This window comes from Hyperolius riggenbachi, chromosome 7 (assembly GCF_040937935.1).
Source record: "Hyperolius riggenbachi isolate aHypRig1 chromosome 7, aHypRig1.pri, whole genome shotgun sequence".
NCBI classification, from domain to species: domain Eukaryota; kingdom Metazoa; phylum Chordata; class Amphibia; order Anura; family Hyperoliidae; genus Hyperolius; species Hyperolius riggenbachi.
In genome coordinates this window covers 90,240,166-90,262,962 of record NC_090652.1, presented here as the reverse complement: position 1 = coordinate 90,262,962, position 22,797 = coordinate 90,240,166, and the positions used below count along the sequence as shown (strand labels likewise).

At 46.7% G+C, this 22,797-nt stretch overlaps 1 protein-coding gene across 2 annotated transcripts in view; it reads right to left on the bottom strand.

The window, feature by feature from the left end:
• The window catches only part of BRICD5 (BRICHOS domain containing 5), a 35,034-nt gene extending 12,473 nt beyond the window's left edge, over positions 1–22,561 (bottom strand). Inside the window, exons 1-4 of one of the 2 annotated variants that reach the window (XM_068246734.1) lie at positions 22,354–22,561; positions 19,843–19,983; positions 10,112–10,261; positions 6,057–6,164 (exon numbers count right to left, since the gene is read on the bottom strand). In XM_068246734.1, the coding sequence (XP_068102835.1) occupies positions 6,057–6,164; positions 10,112–10,261; positions 19,843–19,983; positions 22,354–22,380 (426 nt within the window). In that variant the 5' untranslated portion in view covers positions 22,381–22,561. The remainder of the gene's footprint in view (positions 1–6,056; positions 6,165–10,111; positions 10,262–19,842; positions 19,984–22,353) is intronic. The other variant, XM_068246735.1, reaches the window with a different exon arrangement.
• Between the last annotated feature and the right edge of the window lie 236 nt (positions 22,562–22,797).

Sequence of the window (22,797 nt, the reverse complement as noted above, 5' to 3'; positions counted from 1 at the left end):
GGTAACAGCTCAGTCGCGTCCATTCTGGGTCTGACTAGATGCGACTGAGCCAGTTACCGTGGCTGATCGTGGCTGAGCGGCAGAACGGCGTGGGACTCAGACGTGCTTATGGGGCTGGAAGAAGCCTTGGGTAAGTATCAAATCTTTACATTGTTTAACCACTTGATGACTGAGGGTTTTTCTACCTTGTGGACCAGAGCAATTTTCACCTGTCAGCGTTCCTCCCTTTCTTTCGCCAATAACTTAATTACTACTAATCACAGCGTAGTGATCTATATCTTATTTTTCTCGCCACCAATTAGGCTTTCTTTGGGAGTTACAGTATACCAATAATTATTTTATCCTAAATGCATTTTAACATGAATAATAAGAAAAAAAAGCATTATTTTTCAGTTTTTGGCCATTCTAGTGTTAAAATAAAACATTCTACTGTGGATAAAAGCCACACATTTTATTTGCCCGTTTGTCCCGGTTATTGCAACGTTTAAAAAATTTCCCTAGTACAATGCATGTTTTATTTGGAAATAAGGGTGCATTTTTTCAGTTTTGCGTCCATTACTAATTACAAGCCTATAAATTAAAAATTAATAGTAATATATAGCGCCTTGACATACATTTTTAAAAAGTTCAGTCCCTAAGGTAACTACTTATATATATATATTTTTTTTTATGTACATTTTTTTCCCCTCCTTTATAAATAAAAAAAAAAAGTTTGGGTACTATGAGAGGGAAATAGTTAATTTTTACAGTCAGTGTGGGGATTTTTATTAAGCAAAAATTAAATGTTTCTTATTCATTAACTCCCCCTCTAAGCGGCGGTAACGGCGCTGCGCGGGCAACCAGGAGTGAGCGTTGGCAGCATGCGGCTGCAGACTTCTATTTAAGGCCCTGGTGCATCCTGTCAATTTTGCAGGGCCGTGAATATACTGCACAGCGTGCAACAAGTAGTTAATCTCTGGTACACTTTAAGGACTTGCAGCAGGCAGGGTGATTGCGAGAACACAAAGCTCATTCATAGCAGTCGCTTACAAATCGGAGCTACCCCTGACAGGGATTGATTTCAAATGATTTTTTATGACCCCAAGAGTAGGTACTTAAATTTTAGTTAAGGGAGTCCAATCCCAAGTAGTCACATGCCCCCAAATAATAGGATCAATCACATGCTTCCAGATAAAATAATTAAAGTACACCTGAAGTGAGAGGGATATCAAGGATGACATATTTTCAGGGCCGATTATTTAAGCAGTGCGAGCAGGGCGACCGCCCTGAGCGCAGACCAGCAAGTAGAAGAAGCAGGGCGCAGGCAGAAGGACATAACCGCTAGGGAGCTGGTGACGCACGCTATAGCCACATGGAAGAAGAAAGAAGATTACCAGCACAATCACCTTCCTTGACTCCTCCTGGGCTGCCTGCATCCGACATCAAGTCATCATCATGTCACCACCACCGCGTGATGACACCGGATGTCCTGTAGCGATACTGCAGGCCGTCAGTGCGCGGCGCTCATGGAGGAGTTGGCATTCCAGGCTCTCTTCGCCTGTGTGTTCTCCTGGTGACCTCCTGGTCCCTGCTTCCTCCTGGATGAGCGGCTGGTCACTAGTAAGTAGGCAGATCTACTAGTGACATGTGGCTGTGGCTGTGTGATTGTCCATAAAGAGTAAGAGTTCACGAGTCCACGGGGGTGGGGGGGAAGGGGCGCAATTTTTACACCCTCGCCCTGGGTGCAATTTAGCCTAGAAACTGCCCTGCATATTTATTACCTTTTAAACTGCAAACGACCTGGCTGTCCTACTGATCATCTGCCTTTAATACTCTTAGCCATAGCCCCTGAACAAGCATGCAGATCAGATGTTTCTGACTGAAGATTTAGGGCTTATTCACAGTGGGACATTGTTGAGCTGCGTTATAAACTCTTATAACACAGCTTACCGCACTGCAATGCTAATCCTGTGGGACTTTCATAGTGCGACGTTAGCATCGCATTGTAACGTGCAGCGTTATGGTAACACACTGCTGCAGTGCACTACCTCTAAACGCACACGTTACCGGGTACAGGAAAGCATACTTTTCATTACCTGTATGCTTTACTGTACCTATTGTATGCAACGGTAACTCAGCGTTAATGTGAGTTACCACTTTTTTTTTGCGTTGCGTTGTAATGCTGCATTGTGACTTTAACATTGCATTGCAACGCAACGTCCCACTGTGAATGTAGCCTTAGACACTACTACAAGCAAAGAGATTACCAGGACTGCCAGGCAACTGGTATTCTTTAAAGGGAACCTTAACTGAACGGGGGGTAAAGAGTTTCACTTACCTGGGGCTATTACCAGCCCCCTGCAGCAGTCCTGTGCCCTCGGAGCCGCTCTGGAATCCTCCGGTCCCCCGCTGTCACTTAGTTTCGTTTTTGATGACTCACCAGTCGGCCAGCCGCCATGCGCTAATTGCAGTAGGGAATGCGTCCAATAATACGCATGGCGGCCGGCCGACTGGTGAGTCATCGAAAATGAAACTGACAGCGGGGGACCGGAGGATTCCAGAGCGGCTCCGAGGGCACAGGACTGCTGCAGGGGGCTGGTAATAGCCCCTGGTAAGTGAAACTCTTTACCCCCGTTCAGTTAAGGTTCCATTTAAAGAGAACATCAATTGAGGAGAATATAGATTTTTTTCTTTTAAAATAATACCAGTTGCCTGACTCTCCTGTGCTGATCTTGGTTCTCTAATACTTTTAGCCACACCCCCTCAACAAGCATGCAGGTGCTCTGACTGAAGTCAGACTGGATTAGCTACATGTCTGTGGAGAAAATGGAGCGCACAATAGTGCATTACCTCTAAGTTTCTTTATTTGTTGATTAAAAGTTATACTCACAAGAGTTAAAAGAAATGGCGCTTTTCAGCGGTGGAGCCAACCGCTTGTACTCCCAGGCAGGGCGGCAGCAGCGCGCTGTGGCCAGCAGCGCGAGTCCCGGTGGCTGGGGATGACCGTCTCGCTGTCGGGGTGGGCGTGGCTCAGATTAGCATGCGTACAGCGTCATTACGCGTTTCGGCGCGCAGCGCCTTCGTCAGATGACGCATGTACGCTCAGCGGGGAGTTTATAGTGTGTGCCCCGCTGGTGGTCATGGCAACAGTGAAGCCATGTTAGTTAGGGAAAAGGAAACATTGTGTGAAAACTTTATTTAGACCGCGATCGGTGAAAGGAGAACCCGCCTTCAATGCGGCGGACCTGGCTATAATAAGAGGTGGAAATGACACGTCATAATGCGGCGGACCTGGCTATAATAAACAGCCACAGGGAATTAAATTGACACGGCATAATAAGAACAATAAATGGGGGGCGAGTAGGCGCTGGCGGTGCTAACTCACAGCGCACTGCTCGTTCTCATTACAGTATATACACATATTCCATACATTACAGAATAAAAAGACCAAATGGAAATCACAATGAGCATAGAAGTAAAATATGGAAGTACAATAATATCAATAATGATAAAAACAGAAATTAAACAAAATAAAAAATAATAAATAAATAATAATAATAATGAGATGAGGGGTGAACATAAGTGTTGGCCATATTACTAACATTCCAAACATAGGCGCCAACGGTATTATTAAAATGCCAAACATTTTGAGTACAACCATAAGTCCAGGTGTTCACCCATCTTAAAAGGGTATATTCAGGGTGGGCAATTAAGCCTGTGTGTGGACGCATAAGGGCTGGTATGAAGTGACCGCAGGGATATTAAGAGAAACAGCCTGTGGGTGCTTAACCCGGCTTGTTCAGGTGACGGATGGGAGGGGGATGAGGGGGGGGGGGGGGAAAGAGGGGAAGAGGGCTGGAGGAAGAACATGGGGGGAAAAACGGGTAAAAAGGTGGAAGGTGAGGGTGGGAGGGGGGAGGGAGGGGGGGGGGAAGTGGGACAGGGCGGATGGCACGGGGGGAAGGGGAGGGAGGGGGGAGGGAGGGGGGGGGGAAGTGGGACAGGGCGGATGGCACGGGGGGAAGGGGAGGGTGGGCCATCGTCCGTCCGGATGGACCCTCACCTTCCACGTTTTTACTCGTTTTTTCCCCCCATGTTCTTCCTCCAGCCCTCTTCCCCTCTTCCCCCCCCCCCCCCCCTCATCCCCCTCCCATCCGTCACCTGAACAAGCCGGGTTAAGCACCCACAGGCTGTTTCTCTTAACATCCCTGCGGTCACTTCATACCAGCCCTTATGTGTCCACACACAGGCTTAATTGCCCACCCTGAATATATACTTTTTATGGGCTAAGACTAATCACGTGGCCGCATAGCAGATGGGCATCTAAACATTTGTACTGTCTGTAAAGGTTTGAGTCTTATTCTTTCGTTTCTTATTATCTTGCTTTTCATTATTTTGTTTCTATTAACTTGTGTTCATTATCTGTTTCCACCTATTTGTAAATCATCCTTAAGAGGTTACCTTGCACACATATATATACCCTTTTAAGATGGGTGAACACCTGGACTTATGGTTGTACTCAAAATGTTTGGCATTTTAATAATACCGTTGGCGCCTATGTTTGGAATGTTAGTAATATGGCCAACACTTATGTTCACCCCTCATCTCATTATTATTATTATTTATTTATTATTTTTTATTTTGTTTAATTTCTGTTTTTATCATTATTGATATTATTGTACTTCCATATTTTACTTCTATGCTCATTGTGATTTCCATTTGGTCTTTTTATTCTGTAATGTATGGAATATGTGTATATACTGTAATGAGAACGAGCAGTGCGCTGTGAGTTAGCACCGCCAGCGCCTACTCGCCCCCCATTTATTGTTCTTATTATGCCGTGTCAATTTCATTCCCTGTGGCTGTTTATTATAGCCAGGTCCGCCGCATTATGACGTGTCATTTCCACCTCTTATTATAGCCAGGTCCGCCGCATTGAAGGCGGGTTCTCCTTTCACCGATCGCGGTCTAAATAAAGTTTTCACACAATGTTTCCTTTTCCCTAACTAACATGGCTTCACTGTTGCCATGACCACCAGCGGGGCACACACTATAAACTCCCCGCTGAGCGTACATGCGTCATCTGACGAAGGCGCTGCGCGCCGAAACGCGTAATGACGCTGTACGCATGCTAATCTGAGCCACGCCCACCCCGACAGCGAGACGGTCATCCCCAGCCACCGGGACTCGCGCTGCTGGCCACAGCGCGCTGCTGCCGCCCTGCCTGGGAGTACAAGCGGTTGGCTCCACCGCTGAAAAGCGCCATTTCTTTTAACTCTTGTGAGTATAACTTTTAATCAACAAATAAAGAAACTTAGAGGTAATGCACTATTGTGCGCTCCATTTTCTCCACAGACACTTGCTTTGCCCTACTATGTGGAGCAGCACAGAGCATTGACCTCGATGGTTTAGAAGATCACCACTGTGTTTGTTGAACTGCAGTCTCCAGGGAAGAGCGCAAGAATCTTCTTTTTCGTTTGGATTAGCTACATGCATGTTTCAGGGGAGATCAGCAGGACTGACAAGCAACTGGTATTGTTTAAAAGGAAACATCCATATCCCTCTCAGTTAAGGTTCCCTTTAAAAGGAAATAAATATGGCAACTGCCATATGCCACTCACTTCAGGTGTCCTTTGAGGAGCAGAGAAATCAAAACTGGTCACACAGACAGAACCTAAATAATTGATTACACACAGAACCTAAATCTGGCCATGCACTGGTTCATGAGGGCAACAGATAAATCCCTCTCAGATCATTATCCGATCAGAGATGGATCTATCTGATTAAATTCTGCCACACACTGTACACAAATATTCAATAGACTTTAGTATGAAATCTATTGAAAATCTGTGCGCACTGCCTGCCAGGTCCCTAGTTCCAATGCATGTAGCATTTTTCTGAGCGATTCAGCTTAGATGAATGCGCAAAAACGTACATTCCTTCAAAAATCACTCTGAAAATCGCATTGCAAAATTGTAGTCGCCAAGTGCTTAGCTATTTCATTTTGCAGTGTGAACTAAGCCTAAACTGTTACTGGGATAACAAGCCCGTGAACACTTTTAACCGTGATATCTCACCTTCGGTGCAGACATGTTTAGGAAGGATTGTATGTTGTCCAAGTCTCGGCTCTCCATGCGACGTAAAAAACAGGATTTCTCTCCAGCTGCTCTATAGCAAACTAGTCCCTGCAGAACAATGCATTTTAGAAGGTAAATTACAAATATACAGTAATTATGTTTAAAGGGACAAAGCCAGGAATAAAAAATCGGTTTTACTTTTCTGGCGCTTCTACCAGCCCCCTGCAGTCGTCCCGTGCCCTTGCAGTCACTCACGGAGCCTCTGGTCCCCTGCCGCCAGCTAGTTTCGTTTTTGATGACAGGCCAGACAGGCCTGGCCACAAGTATTTTTCTTCGTGTTCCTGTCCGCAGTAGTGTCCTGCAGGGCTGGGCCGAGGCATAGGCTGGAGAGGCTCCAGCCTCAGGGTGCAGTGTAGGAGGGGGCGCACAATTCATTCAGCTGTCATTCCTAATTGTGTTTGAAGCAGAAAGAAATAAGAAAAGGGGATACATGGCAGTGACTGCAAGCCAGATAACTAGATATTAATTTGTTGGGGAGGTTGTGGGCCCTGTGTCGCTTCTTATGCTACGTACACACATGCGACAACGATCGTTCGTTGAGAACGACGAACGAACTTTTAATTGATGAAAGAACGACCTAAGTAAAGTTAGTTTTAAAAGGTGTGTAACGATCTGATCGTTAGAACGAACGTTACATCACGTAAAGCAACTATTGCGCCTGCGCATAAAAATGAGAAGTTTCACGGAGAAATTGTGAAATGCGCATGTCAAGCCTAGTACGAACGACCGTTTCCAACGATGTACTACTTTTGCAAACAATCGTCGTTGGTTAAAATCCGCCGAGACAGAACTTTCTTTTGTAGCGATTTGGCTCGTTCGTCGTTTGCCTTAATAGTCGGTGGTTCGTTTTTTGTAACGATCGTCGTTGGTAAAGATCGGGGAACGATCGTTACAAACGACTATAGTCGCATGTGTGTACGCACCTTCAGTCTAACAGCAATCAATGTGTGATGGCTGGGTTGGCAGGGATGAAGAGGCGCACTTTGGTGTCTCAGCCTTGGGTGCTGGAGGACCTTGTCCCAGCTCTGGTGTCCTGCGCCTGTGCAGGACGCTATTGAGGAGGGGAACATGAAGAAGGATACGCGTGGCCAGGCATGCACAGATGCAGAAAGCCCACCAACTCCCTGTCAGCGAAAAGGAAACTTGCTGGCGGCGGGGGACCGGAGTCTCCGTGAGTGACTGCGAGGGCACGGGACAGCTGCAGGGGGCTGGTAGAAGCCCCAGGCAAGTAAAACTGATTTTTTATTCTTGGCTTAAGTGTCCCTTTAAAGATATAAATACTAAACATATACTAAAAGTATATGTGACATGTGCCACAAGAATTGTAATTCTGTCCATCACAGCCACTACATTTCCATTTTGTAGCTTAACAGTACAATCTAGACAATGCCCCTCTGTTGACTGGACAGTGTGGAGGAACAGCACAATGTCAAGTCATCATTCTGCTATCCCCTCCTGTTATCAGTCACACTCGGCGAGACCTCCGCTACTTGGCGAGACAGCATTGTGTAAAGCTACTGACTGACTCAAAGTGTGGCCCTCCCACACACAGCGTGAATGCAGATATTGCAGGGGATTACACAAAGCTAATATACAGTCCGAGCTATGAACTTATATTACCCATATTTTAAAGGAATTGAATCATCCTTCATTAAATGCTAAGGCTTCCCACATTGCTTCGGACCTCCGCTGCTGCGCGGCACCCTCCAGAACATCGGGGCTGTGCTGCACTTATGTGAGCACTGCTGCACCTGCTCAGTAGCATGGAGTCTCTTACATTGTAATAACTTTGTTACATTGTAACTGATAGAACATTTCCGAGGCTATTTCGAGGGATCATTTATTTAAAGGGACAGGTAAGTATTAATGGTTAATTAAGAATATTAAAGGACTTTTTTCGTGGTTATGTTTTTTGTTCAATTAAAATACTTTTTCTAAGTGTTTGTGTGTTTATTTACTTTTAACTCTTAAAGGAAATGGGTAAGGGGTACAAGTACCTCTATACTCATTTCTCCTGGGAGGGGGGGTGGGCATCTGGGGGACCCCTTTTTAAAGGGGACTCCCAGATTCCACCATGAACCCCCCCCCAGGAAATCGCGGCTTCCACCTCCACCGCCCATCGGAGGTGGAGAAGAGCCCCTTGTCCTTGGATTGGACAAGGGCTCGGAGGGGGAGGGGAAAGCTTGGCTGCCCCTCCCCTTCCGAGACCCCCCAATCCATGGACCATGCGGGCTGGTATAGTCAGGGTGCGGAGCCCCACACGGCCGGTGCTCCGCATTCTGGCTATCCCAGCCTGCATGGGGGACAAGGGGTTAAAGAGGTCTGGGAGGGGGGACCCCACGTCGGTTTTTTTTTATATTTCCCACACTCAGAACGAAGTAAGTAAAACTCTTCCCACTTGGGGGAATCTATGAAAATAATACACTATTGTTACCTGTGCAAAAAAAACTGACATTTTCCGCATTTAAAAGACATTTTTGCCCTTGAAACTTAAAAATCGATTTTCTCAAAAACTATAAGGTCTTTTTGAAAAAAAATGTTTTCCTCTTATTCCCACTGATCCCCTTAATATACCCTAGGAATTTGGTGTTCCTAAACTTTAAGCAGGCTTTGCTATTAACCGTTAAAGTCGGCGGGTTTTTAAATGTATACATTTTTACTTTGAAACTTTAACATCGATTTTCTCAAAAACTATAAGGTCTTTTTGAAAAAAAAAAATTTCCTCTTATTCCTTCTGATCTCCTTAATATATTCTCCAAATTTGAGGCTCTTAGCATTTAAGGGGGCTTTGCTATTAACCCTTAAAGTCGGCGGCTTTTTTATATTATACGGAGCGTTACGGTTTAACGCGAAATTACGGTAGCGTTTAATGCGAAATTACGGCATGAACAAATACCCATTGTAATGCAAAAATTACGCGAAAAATTACGCTTACGCGAAATTTCGCGAAATCCTTCTTCATTACGATTATGTACTTACGGCCATAATCGTAATTACACTAATTACGCGAAATTTCGCGAAATCGTAATTACGTCATTACGCTCATCTCTAATCAGTAAGTAGTTTCTGCCCTGCAAACTGCAAAAGTTCAGCCACATTATCCCCTAAGGCATGCCGGTTAGTTGAGACTTCTGGATGCCTGAGTTCCGGATAACGGGGACATTGCTGTATGTGTTTTGTACCTGAGTGTGGCCTTTGGTACACTTTAACTACCTAACGACCGTGTCACACCAATGGGCGTGAACGGGTGGCAGCCCCAGGAGCGCCTACTACCAATTGGAGTCAGGTCCTGGAGCCGGCTACTGAAGGAGATCGTGCGCAGGGTGCGCGCGCATCTCATTCTCGGGGGGCGGAGCTCCGCCCTGTCTTCAGTCTCCGAGCAGCTATTGCCGCTCGGGAGACTGTTAGACGGCATAATCGCCGTCTATTTACACAGTACAGTGCTGCGATCAGCAGCAGCGCTGTACTGGGGACAGCCGAGTGACACGGCTGTCCCCCTGGTGGACAAGAGAGCGATCGGCTCTCATGGGCAGAAGCCTATGACAGCCGATCGCCGTGATTGGCTGGCGGGGGGTGGGCGGGAGGGAGAGGGAAAAAAATAAATTAAAAAATAGAATAAAAAAATTGAAATAAATATTTGTTTAAAAAAACAACAACTGGAGGGGCGATCAGACCCCACCAACAGAGAGCTCTGTTGGTGGGGAGAAAAGGGGGGGGGGTGAAATCACTCGTGTGCTGTGTGGTGCGGCCCTGCAGCTTGGCTTTAAAGCTGCAGTGGCCATTTTATTAAAAAAAGGCCTGGTCTTTAGAGGGGTTTAGCACTGTGGTCCTCGAGTGGCTAAAACAGGATGTTTTGAATCAGGGTGATATCATTTACCATCTTTTCGGATTGGCCAGTAAATGCCATCAACCTGATTCATAACTTTCCACCACCACAACAATCAGTGGTTGCACATTTTAGCAATGACTGTTAGTAATTAGTATCTGATACTCACATGTTTGCTGTCATATAACACAACAGACGTCTGGTTTCTAGAGGTGACGCGGTAAGTGACTGTGTGCCTCTTCTTGTCTGTCACAGCAGATTGGTTTACTGGGGAGCCCTGCAAGTTTTTGTAGGTGAGACGGACAACCTGTAATAGAGGCTGAACAAAAAGTGAACGCAAATGACATCCTGACCTTCTTCAATTCAATTTTTATCCTAAATTTTATCCTAGGTTATATTTATTACGTCATATCAATAAAATTCCTTGTAAGCCACTAGAGACTATGAAGTGACAAAGCAGAAAACACAGACTGCTGATGGTGACCCAGAACCAACAGGTAAGTATAGAGGCTAACGTTCCTAGTGGTTCTGGGTCACCATGAGCTGTCTGGGTATTCCTCAGCACTGACCAAGCCCTATCCCATACAGCCACATCAATCCCTGCCATGCACTGATGAAGACCAAAAAGTCAGAAACAGTCCATATTCATGTGGTTCTGTAAAATTTTGCAATTATAGGGTTTGTTGCAGGAAATCAAATTAATATTGTCGTGCGCAGACAGCTCAACTAATATTACCCTTAGTATCGGCACTGTGTACCGGGAGTTATGCTATTAGCATGACCCAAGGAACTCAACTAGCAAGACCGTTGCTACGGTAATGTGCGCTACTAACAGTAATGCGCATTATTATAGCAACGCTAGTTGTGTACCGCCGGTCGGGCTAATGGCGTAACTCTTGGTACACAGTGCCGATAGTAAGGGTAATATTGCTGTGTGCTGTCTACGCATGACAATATTATGGTGGCCATACATGGTACAATTTTTTTCATCCAATCTTACCATTTCTATGTAGTATAAGGGTAAATTAAGTGAATTTATTGAATGGATAATTTAGGCAGTTCCCTTATATTACATAGAAATTGTAAGATTGGATGAAACAATTGTACAGCGTATGGCCACCATAACTGGGATTTCCTGCAACAAACCCTATAAGTTAATTGGTTTCCCCCAAAATTGGTCCTAGACTACGATACATACATTACACGATACATACGTAGACATGTGAGCATGGTAGATATTAGATTGTGAGCCCCTCTAAAGGACAGTTAGTGACAAGACAATATACTCTGTACAGTGCTGTAGAAGATGTCGGCACTATATAAATACTAATTAACAATAACAATAATTTATACATTTTACAGACAGCACACGGCAATATTACTATCGTTACTGTGTACCAAGAGTAACACCATTAGCGCGACCAGCGGTACACAACTAGAGTTGCTATGATAATGCACATTACTAACAAGCATTACTGTTAGTAGCGCGCATTACCGTAGTAACGGTCTGGCTAGTTGAGTACCTTGGGTCATGCTAATAGCATAACTCGCTATACACAGTGCCGATAGTAAGGGTAATATTGCCGTGCGCTGTCTGTGCACAGCAGTATTACCGTGATTACCTGCATCATCCCCATAGGCTCACGATACACCAGCAGTTCTATATGTGAGCAGCATGGCTTCAGGGGCATAAAGCGATGATTTGCACATTCAGTAGTGGTTCATCATGGGAAACCACAGCTTAATTATCTCACATATCTTCTGATTTAAGAAGGCCACAATATGCCCTGGAATCTCAGGTCCTCCATCTTAAAAATATTGCCGACAGGGGGGACAATGCCAACCCTAATACTGTTAAGGGGAGAGTGGACAGGGTCAGCACTAATACTGTTTGTGGGAGAGGGAGGGAGGGAGAAAAGGGGGGGGGGGAGTAGACCAATGCCAACTCTAATATAAATTGTGAGGAGGAAATAAGGTAGCCCCAATTCTCTGGGGTGAAGAAGCCAATCCTAATACTGTTGTAGGAGAGAGGAGTACAATGGTAAACCCAATAACGTCATGGGCAGGCTTGTGTACAAAGGCCATTCAATGCTGCCATCTAGAGGGCTGGAGGGTGGGGATAAAGTTCACCTAATGCTGCTCCATCTGGGGGACAGGGTTATACAGGGTTATACAGGGTTAAGTATGCTTGGGCCTAGAGCCAATGATGAGATGCCTCCCCCCCCCCCCTCCCGCTAATAGTGCTCCCCCATGGCACCTGAAGAGTATTAGTGGCAGTGAAGTGCACTCATCACTCACCTATCCGGCCAACATGCTCCCTCTTGTGTCCTCCCATTATCTCCCCGATGCCTCTACACTATCAACTGGCTGTGTGTATATGTCACCAGGGCACAGGGTACAGGCAATGGGGAGATGACAGAAGGACACAGGCGGGAGCGCAGCTGCCAGACAGCTGAGTGATAAGTGTGCTTCAGCTTCACCAAGGCCACTGCAGGGGCTTCAGGAGAGCCCTATAGCTTGGGGAAGACCTAGGGAGCACCTCACCGGCTCTAGGGGAGTGGTGGTCCGATGTATTATTATTGGATCTAATGCTGAAATCTATTAAAAATCTATTTGCAGTGTGTGGTTGTAATAGATCCCTCTCTGATTTCAAGAAGGGATTTTATCTGTTGGGCACATCGAGTGGCAATTGGTCAGTATTGTCAGGCTTAAGCCTCGTAAACATGCCTGACTTAAGTCGGCTGAGGGGGTCGTAATCAGGCATGTGTACAGCAGTCAGGAACCATCAACCTACAAGCGATCCACTAGGCAAATATACTCAACCCCAACGACGCGGATCCCACTCATCGCGCTTCTCCCTCGCCTGCTGCGTGTCACGCCACACATGTGCCACTCACCGTTTATCGCTCTGTCGCCCCTGCTGTTCCTGGGACAGAGGGATAACAACACAGTGTGTCATCAGCTACACAGCTAAAACACGTGTGTAGCCTGGGCCAGCGATGTAGCCCAAGGGGATCAGGTCCTGAACCCCGAAGGGCGACATCAGTTGTGAGTGTGTACGAGCCCTTAAGCTGTATTTGTATACAATTCCACAGAAACAGTCAAAGCAGCCTTAAATAGTGGTAGCTCCACAAAGGAGCCAATCAAAAATGACCAGGGCGCACTGCTGCCGACCAATCCTTTTAGTCTGTTTCCAAATCACTCCCCCTTGCAAAGAGGACCTGATGGGGAACTGCTTCTGCTCAGATGCTCCAATCCCCATCAAGTAGTAGCCAATATGCCAACCAATAGGGAGAGAGGAACAGCCCAATGCCCAATGCACGCACAAACACACCCAAAGATATGCATGCGTCAAACCGGTACACGTAAACGCGTAAAAATTACACTTAAAAAAATCCGGAAGCGTCAATCGTCGCCTTTTATGCATATCCATAGACATAGCAATCCGCACAAAAACGACATAACTAGACACATGGGCTGATCCCCCTCGCCATAAAATGTAAGCAAAGTAGGGAAGAGGTACACAAAAGAAAAAAGGAAAAATAACGCTTGTCACTGATTGGCAGCCATCAAAAACAGCGACCAGTCAGTAAACAAGTACCCCCAAGGTAAAAAAGAAAATAAATACATTCTCAGGCTGGTGGCTGCCAGAGACGGTGGCCAGTCTGGGATGCAAAAAACAAACTATGTGGGAAAGAAAACAAATAAAAAGTCACCATGCCCTGACTGATGGTCACATACTTATTGGCGGCCAGTTAGGGATGGGAACCAAAAAACAAAAAAACAGACCTTGGGACAAAGTAGGCCCCAGGCACTCCGGTCACCAATTAAACAGCAAAACATCCATCCTTTGTGGAGCTACCATTATTTAAAGAATACCCGAAGTGAAATGTGACCTGATGAGATAGATGTGTATGTACAGGCAGCACCCAACCATCCAAGAGCGACGTGCTATGGTCGTTGTCCCTCTGCCCCAGGAACAGCAGTGAGGATACGAAGAGAAAAGATCCAACACCATCAGGGGCAAACGCAGGATTTTTAAGGGGGGTATTCCTGAAAGGTCCAGAAGCACTTATGCCCTTGAGTGCTTCCGAATACAGGTGGCTCCATACTGCCCATGCACAAAAGTGTGCTGGCGTATTACGGAGCTGCCTTTCTTTGGAAGTACTCAAGGACACGAGTGTTTCTGAGGGCTTCTGGTAGCAGCAAATTTGAACGGGGTACAGCGCCGGAACAACTCCCCGAGAGAGGAATGGGAGATAGACTTAGTTTGGACAATTCAGTGGAATATGCCACATAGTGTCACATAGCGCAAGCGATACCCATATGATGCAGGGATATATGCATCTGCGGAAGATGTCGGCGCTACATAAATACTAAATAATAATATTTTGCCTCATCAGAATTGCACTTTTATTTAGCTTTCCTGTATGACAAGAAGACACAGCCAGCACTAGGGGAAGAGGGAAACAAAGGTGAATGAAGGAGGCTGGTGCACACTAAGAGTGCTTCTGAGTGTTTTTTAAATCAACAGTGATTTGAAAAGCGCTTGCCTAATGTTACCCTATGACAGTGTTCTCACAGCAGCGTTGTGACTTTTTCAAAATCGCACGTATACTGCATGTAGCATGTTTTTGAGCGATTCATTCAAAAATTGCTCTGAAAATCGCTTCACAAAATCACACTCACAAATTGCTAGCTATTGCTATTGTCATTTTGGCGTTGCACTAGCCCAGAGAGAGGAGTGGAGAAATTGAGAATAGCCTGAGATGGAGCAGAGAACTTATCTGTATTGCAGTCCCACATCAGACTATGATGATACACACGCTGCTTCCTGTTTAGCCGGAAGCAGCGTGTGTATCATCGTATAGGCAGAGAGAAAGAGACCGGCGGCGAGAGACTGAGAGCGGTGCTTGGAACGCAGGGAGGTATGTTGTATACAGCGCTCCCTGCCTGCTCGCTCTGCATCTGAGGGGGGAGCAGGAGGGCGGCCCGGGAAAGGAGAGGAAGGAAGAGGTCGGGCTGCCCTCCCGGCGGCTCCCCCCTCCATTACAGTGCCCCCCTCCCAACAGCTCCCCGGGCGGCGGCACGCCCCGCACGGCCCTAGAAACGGGCCTGCCCACGGACCCTGAGTCCAGGCAAGCTCTGCATCATGCTGTGCATATTTACCAGCTTGCCTGCCCTCTAATTGCATCATGTCTGACACTTCTGTGCTGTGGAGAGTCTGGGACTCCAGAATCAACATTCTCTCACTGCAGGCTGCATCCTCTTGTGGGGGAAGCTCGGGTGCCTCTCTCATTCTATTAGCTGGAGGGAGGCACCAGAAGTAAGAAGGGAGGGAGAATGAGGCTGTTTATATTATGCGGGCTTCCCTGGCTCAATACACAGCTCGGTGCAGAAGGGGGGGGGGTTCCAGACACCCGGCCAGACACCCGGCCAAAAACATTATCAAGGACAACACTCACCCTGGAAATGCCTTGTTTGAGCTCCTTCCATCAGGTAAACGTTTTAGATCAATCCGCACACACACAAACAGACTGAAAGACAGCTTTTTCCCATCCGCCATAAACTTGATGAACTCTGAATCCTCTCTGAAATAATTAACACTGTGTACAAATTGTTTAAACATCTGTAATACCTGGCATACTTGTATAATTTCTTCTCTTCCTTGTTACTATCACTATGTTCCCTATATGCACCGTGGGGTTGTCATGAAAAGTAATTTCGTTGTGTTACACAATGACAATAAAGTGAATTGAATTGAAAATAGCCCCCTCCGTTCGTTAGTGACCATCTTAGTAATTCAAGCTATTTTATTAAAGGATACCCAAACTGACATGTGACATGATGAGATAGACATGTGTATGTACAGTGCCTAGCACACTATCTCATCTATCTCATCATGTCACATGCCACTTCGGGTATCGGGTACTGCTTTGAGTGTTTGTATTCAGAGGGCATGCTGACTTGATAAAGCGATGAGCTCCTCTCAAAACATCCAGGGCTGTGGAGTCGGTACAAAAATCATCCGACTCTAACTCCTCAGTTTTGGAAACCACTGACTCCAGGTATCCAAAATGGCTCATACTCCGACTCCTTAACCTGCTGGGCGGTATGGACGAGCTCAGCTCGTCCATCACCGCCAGAGGCTGCCTGCCGCTCAGGCCCTGCTGGGCCGATTTTCATGAAATAAAAAGGAGCACACGCAGCCTGCACTTTGCCAGCCGCGTGTGCTACCTGATCGCCACCGCAGCGCGGCGATCCGCCGCGTGCAGTGGCGAAAGAGGGTCCCCCAGCCGCCCGAGCCCAGCGTAGCCTAAACAAACAGTTCCGGCCAGCGCTAAGGGCTGGATCGGAGGCGGCTGACGTCAGGACATCCATGACGTCACTCCGCTCGTCGCCATGGCGACGAGGTAAGCAACACAAGGAAGGCCGCTCATTGCGGCCTTCCTTGTTAATTCTGATCGCCGGACACGATCTGAATGACGCGTCCGGAGCGCCCTCTAGTGGGCTTTCATGCAGCCAACTTTCAGTTGGCTGCATGGAATAGTTTTTTTTTAAGTAAAAAAAAAACCCTCCCGCAGCCGCCCTGGCGATCTTAATAGAACGCCAGGGTGGTTAATCTACTTACCAGAACTAAGGATTTGGTACAAAAATCATCCGACTCCACAGCTCTGAAAACATTGTCACTACTTTCCCTATTTGCTGTATCCTGATGCTTTAACCTACCTGGCGGTAAGCCCGTGCTGAGCACGGGCTATGCCGCGCAGGAGGATTTCTCAGGCCCTGTTGGGCCGATTCGCATAATTTTTTTTTGCAACACACAGCTAGCACTTTGCTAGCTGCGTGTGCATTCCTATCGCCGCCGCTACCCGCCGATCGCCGCGCCCCCCCCCCCCCAGACCCCGTGCGCTGCCTGGCCAATCAGTGCCAGGCAGCGATGAGGGGTGGATCGGGACTCCCAATGACGTCACGAAGTCGATGACGTCATCCTGCCCCGTCGCCATGGCGACGGGGGAAGCCCTTCAGGAGATCCCGTTCAAAGAACGGGATTTCCTGATCAAAGATCGCCGGAGGCGATCGAAGCGGGCGGGGGCATGCCGCTGCACAGCGGCTATCATGTAGCGAGCCCTAGGCTCGCTACATGATTTAAAAAAAAAAAAATACAAAAACACTGCTGCGCTGCCCCCTGGCGGTTTCTAATAGACCGCCAGGAGGGTTAATAAAATAGCTTGAATTACTAAGATGGTGTTGGATCTTTTCTCTTCGTATCCTCACTGCTGTTCCTGGGACAGAGGGACAACGACCATAGCACGTCGCTCTTGGATGGTTGGGTGCTGCCTAATACTCTTCCGCAACATACTTAATTTGATGCACTGCTGGTAAGTTTTGCACCGTGTAGTTTTGTCAGGTTTAATAGAAAACTCATTTGATTTTCAAAGAGAGACAACTACACAAGTAAGAGAGCTGCTGCATGCTGCCAGTGCATTTCACTTAACATGTCCCTGGGTAGAGGGCACTGAGGTGAAGTCTCTCATTCACGCGCTCTCATTACAGGAAGTCTGAGGTGAAACAGGAGAATGTTACTGAGTGTCTTCTGGCACCTGTCCTGTTTACATTCCCTTCCCTCCCTCCCCTACAGCCTCCACCATTGAAGCTCATCTGCCTGGGGCAGCACGGTGTAGGATGGTGAGAAAGGTAGAACCTCCAGTCTCAGAAATAGGGTATAAAAGTCTGGTGGCCTGTAAAGTAATAATGCCCTGAGATGGATGATGAATTTTGTCCTTAGGCTCGGTTCACATTTGTTTAAAAAAAACATATCCGTGGCTCTGTTTTGGAGCCCGGACCAAAACCAGAGTCCCGGATACAAATGTTAAAAATAGGGGCAGTCGTCACCCACTTCAAAAGCGGATCCGCAGGCGATCCAGGGGATACATGCTGAAAAACTGATTTGAACCGGATTTGCAGGATTTTAAGGGTAGTGAACCCTTATGCAAAAACAGATCCCCCTCTACACAGACAGCTTTGGACCAGGGACGGATCTAGGGGGGGCAGGCGGGTATCTTGCCCCAGGCGCAGTTTGTTGAATTCTTAAAAAGGCAGCAAAATGAATGGCAGTTTAGGCGCCAAAACCTGACCTTTAGGCGCCAAAACCTGACCTTGCCCCAGGCGCAACTTGGTCTTGGTCCGTCCCTGCTTTGGACACAGAAATGGATCTGTTTTCAGTGTCCCAGCCCTGTCTGTGGGTGGGGAGGGGGCCACCATGCTGAAGGGGGTAGCAGGCAGGCCAGGAAGAGGGGCAGCGGCCACATTGGCAGGAAGGGGGTCGGACCTCCCCTCCCTCACCTGGGTGCCCCCTTCCCCGCTCCCCCTCCAGCTAGTTTCTTTTAAAATCATTATAAAATCAATGAAGCAGTGAGCGGGGAACTCACTTCCTTGCGTTCCTGCAATGCCGCCCTCTGTACTTCATTGGGCGGCATTGCAGGAAGTGACGCGGCGAGCGTTGGAACAAGGAAGTGAGTGAGTTCCCCGCTCGCTGCTACATTGTTTTTATAATGATTTTAAAAGAAACTAGCTAGAGGGGGAGCGTGGAAGTGGGCACCCAGGAGAGGGAGGGGAGGCGACCCCCCTCCCCGCCGCTGTGCTCGCTACCCCCATCCTGGCTGCTACCCCCTCAACCATCCCTTTTTTTTTGGGGGGGGGGGGAGCGCAAACGGATCAAAAACGTTTGCTGGAAAAGGGCAGCATGGATCCGTTTGCGTTCCAATTTCTGAAAACGGGAGCTTGGATCGCGGATTGTGTTCTGCAACCGGGTCTAGTGTGGGCCGACCCTTACTCCTCCTGCCTGACCTAAATTTGTCTTCCTGTACTATCAGATTTGCACTGGCCCTCTGAGTGACAGAACTATACTATGTAAAGCTCTGCAGAAGATGTCAGTGCTATGTAAAAACTAAATAACTGTAAATATTAAAATGACAATGGTGGTGGACCTTGCCAATTGAAATCTACACCCTGTTTGGGACATGTTATCCCTGCCAGGGCGTAGATAGCAATTAGCACGCCACACACTACCTTTGCTACCACTGATCACTGATACACGCCGCTCTCCCGTTGCTGCAGCCCACTCGCTCTGCTGAGTGGGCTGAGCTCTGTAAGATGGTCAGGAGCCAAATTCACTGGCTCCTGACCCTGTGATCAGCTCACAGTGAGCCAATGAGATCGGCTCCTGACCAGTTCATGGACCTCTGTTGTCATAATGACAGCAGAGCAAGAGGGCTTCAGCGACGGGAGAGCATCGCAAACGGTGAGAGAGACGGATCCGTGCGGTATGATGAGGATGAGCCCCGTTTCCTGACCAAAGTGTCTATGGTCCTTAAGGGGCCAGAGACTGCTGGTCTGGAAGCAGTTAAACTACATACACACACTACACTAAACTCCTTGGCCAAGAATCCATTGTGTGTTCAGGTGTCCCCTGAGATCAATGAAAGATCCAGTAACCTATAGTAGATGATTGTAAGGGCTTATTTCCACTAGCAGCAAATCGTGTCTGTTTTACGCACACAATTTCAGATACGAAATTACAACCAATTGAAATCAATAGCCTGCATCCGAATCGAATATGGAAAAAATTTGGTTGTGGCTTTGCAACAGCACGGTTGCCACATCTGATTCCGAAATGGCTGCGGCACCCAGTGGAAACCAACCCTAAGACAGCAAAGTCATGGCAAAGAAATGGCATGATGGACAGAATACTCATCTACAGGTATCTGGGCACCTTAATGTCCTTCATGGCTTTCTCCTTGAATCAGACAAAATACTTAAAAAAGTTACTAGACTCCCTTTTAGAGTTTTTTCCCCCCACCATCAGTCATATTTGGGAAGTCACATTTCCATACTTACCTTTGTTTTATTATCTTTCCAACCCAGGACACCAACCACACTTATTCCCACTATGGAAAAAAGCAAAGCGACAGCCAGGAAGCCCCAGAATATTCTAGTAGTGGCCTTTGATCTCTCCTGAGGTGCTCTTTCTGATGGAGGCTGTGGGAAAACACATCAGGGTCATGACACATTCTTTATATCAACCATATGAATAAAAATAAAAATCTGTATTTATAGCCATAGCAGAGTATGCAGCTACTACTACTGGACCCAACAACAGAGAGAGACCACCACAGCCTTGCTGATAAATTACTATAAAGAGAAGGTATAGAAAGCTTGGAAACGCCTAGATGTTGTTTACTGTGAAAGCAAGTAGGTACCATATTGTTTGTTATTGTATTTTTATCTTTGTTTTATTATGTTCTTGTTAACTAAAAAATTGCTGAATTATGTGTTTTGTGGGTTCCTTCTAATTGCTTATAGTTACAGAGTACCCAGCAAGCTCATGGTGAACCAGAACTCTTAGTAGTGTGTAAGGGCCTACTGCAAAGGGCCAAAAAGCCCTAAAAATAAATAAAATGTTATGCAAAAACAAAAGTTTGCCCTCTTAAAACAGAAGGATTTTGCGATAATTCAGGTTGGAGTGAGCATTAGATGTCTCCCACGATGCATCACTGCTGAATATGCAAATCATCCTTTGTTTTTCCTGTATGCTAGCCACACCTCCACACCCGCTGGAATGCAATGATGTGTCAGCTTGTTAAATGTACAGAGCCACACTAATCCAACAGGCATACAGACTGTTTCTGATTGGTTGATTCTCATTAGTGCATAGCATGGGTTAATGTGGCTTTATGGAGTAGGACTTGAAACACCCAGAGTACCCAGCAAGCTCATGGTGAGCCAGAACTCCTAGGAGTGTGTAAGGGGCTACAAAGGACCAAAAAGCCCTCTTACTAAATTAAATAAAATAAAATAAAATTACTTACTTACTTACTAAATAAAATGTTGTGCAGAACAAAAGTTTGCCTTCTTAAAACAGAAGGTATTTGCCATAATTCAGGTTGGAGTGAGCTTTTGATGTCTCCCACGATGCATCACTCCAACCTGAATTATCGCAAATACCTTCTAATAGCTTAGATAGGGATCATAAGTTTTCCACAGAATTTCTAATACAGCAAAGACTCTGTAACCAGACGTCTCAACTAACCAGCATGCCTGAGGGGACAACAGGGACTGTTTTTGGGGGGCTTTGCAGTGATTAAAATATCCACTGAGGGTCTATCGCCGTCTTCTTGCCTTCCTGTTGCTTGTAGCGTCTGTGCATGGCTCCCAGAGTGTCACATGACCTGACGCTGGTCAGGTGACACGCCGGGATCCGTGGAGGGAAGACCTTGGAAAGCTGCTACCAGCATCTGGAAGGTTCAAAGACAGCACTGGACACTCGGTGAGTATTTTATTTAGCATCGGGAGGAGGGGAGGGGAGGTTAGTGCTTTTTTTCCTCAAGCAACCGGCAAGCACATGTATCCGGCACCAGGTGATCCCCGATGTTGCCGGATTCCGGGGACTCTGCTGTAGTTAAAAGACAGGAGTGGAAAGCTAAGTTGACACTATGGGAATTGTGCAAAGACTGTGCTACATGCGGGCAAAACGCAACTTGTAGTCTTCAAGTTATAATGCACAGCACTATTACGCATCACAATCCCTCTATCTGTGCCATGCATGTCTATGGGGATTCAGATGCACTGTCCAAAATTTCTTGCATGCAATTTCAGAAAGCAGCCTATTGATTTCAATAGGCTACCATTACAGTTTCGGGAGAGCGTACACAATCACCCCTAGTGGAAATAAACCCTTACCCTTTAGAGCATGAAGATTGCTTTGGTAACGTGCTCCCTATTGCACACGTTATCTAGAAAAGACACTAGAAAAAGCATTTGGATAATGTGGTCCATTATAATGGAGAGATATGAACTTTCACAGTGTGTACCTATCTTCAGAGTTTGATGCAAGTCAATGGATTAGTCCAGGCATTCAAAAATGAGTAATGCTCTTGCACTGTGTAATTAAATTACACAAGTAACAAGGTGGGAATTTCTGGAGAGTCTCAAGGCAACTGTAGTCCTAACAGGGTACTGTTGCTAAGGCTACACAGAGGAGCAATTTGATCTGTCAACTTTGCTATTGGTAGCTGGATGCACATTGAAATTAAAAGATAAATTAATTGAAAAAAAGACTTGTGCACCTCTATTCGATCCAGTCACCACTTTTATCATCTTTACCCATATGGAATAAGGGGAGGCTGCTCACCAGGGAGGGATCAAATCACAAAACACAGACTTTGATTCAGTCCTATACCCCCACCATTTGGTTCCAAGGGAAATACTTGGATAACTCTAGTTAGCAATCCTGCTTGAAAAGTTAGACATTTTAAAAACATTACCACAGATGGTCCTTAGAGCATTTTCTTGGTGAAATTAAGGAGGACCCTCTGTGTCCTTTATCTAGATGTGTAGTCCATTTCTTACCGTTGAGTCTTGGTTGCTTGCCTCCATTGTGTGCTGCTATCCGAGGCTCTGCAGGTCCCTGAAATGCACAGCAGAGCCTGCATAGCCCTGGAACAGCACACGTGAGGGGCACATCCATCAGCACCCCAGGAGTGAGGACCTCTCCAGCCACCTTCCCAGCCAAGCTCCACCTGGGTAACCTGAGAGTCCAGGATGGAACAATGATTGGGCTGTGATGAAAAACCAGGAGAAGGGAGAGGAAAGTCAGCCCTGCGGAGCTGGAAGCAGTGAGACGGAAACACAAACCTGGGCTTTGTGCTGGGCTGGGGAGGGAAAGGCTTATCACGGCTAGGATGTACAGGCCGCCAAGTGCAGAAATTCCTGGCCTCCAGCGACTTACAATGGAGACACAGTGTACCGGAAACTGGGGGCCCAAATGCTAAACACTAACATTTACGGGAATAT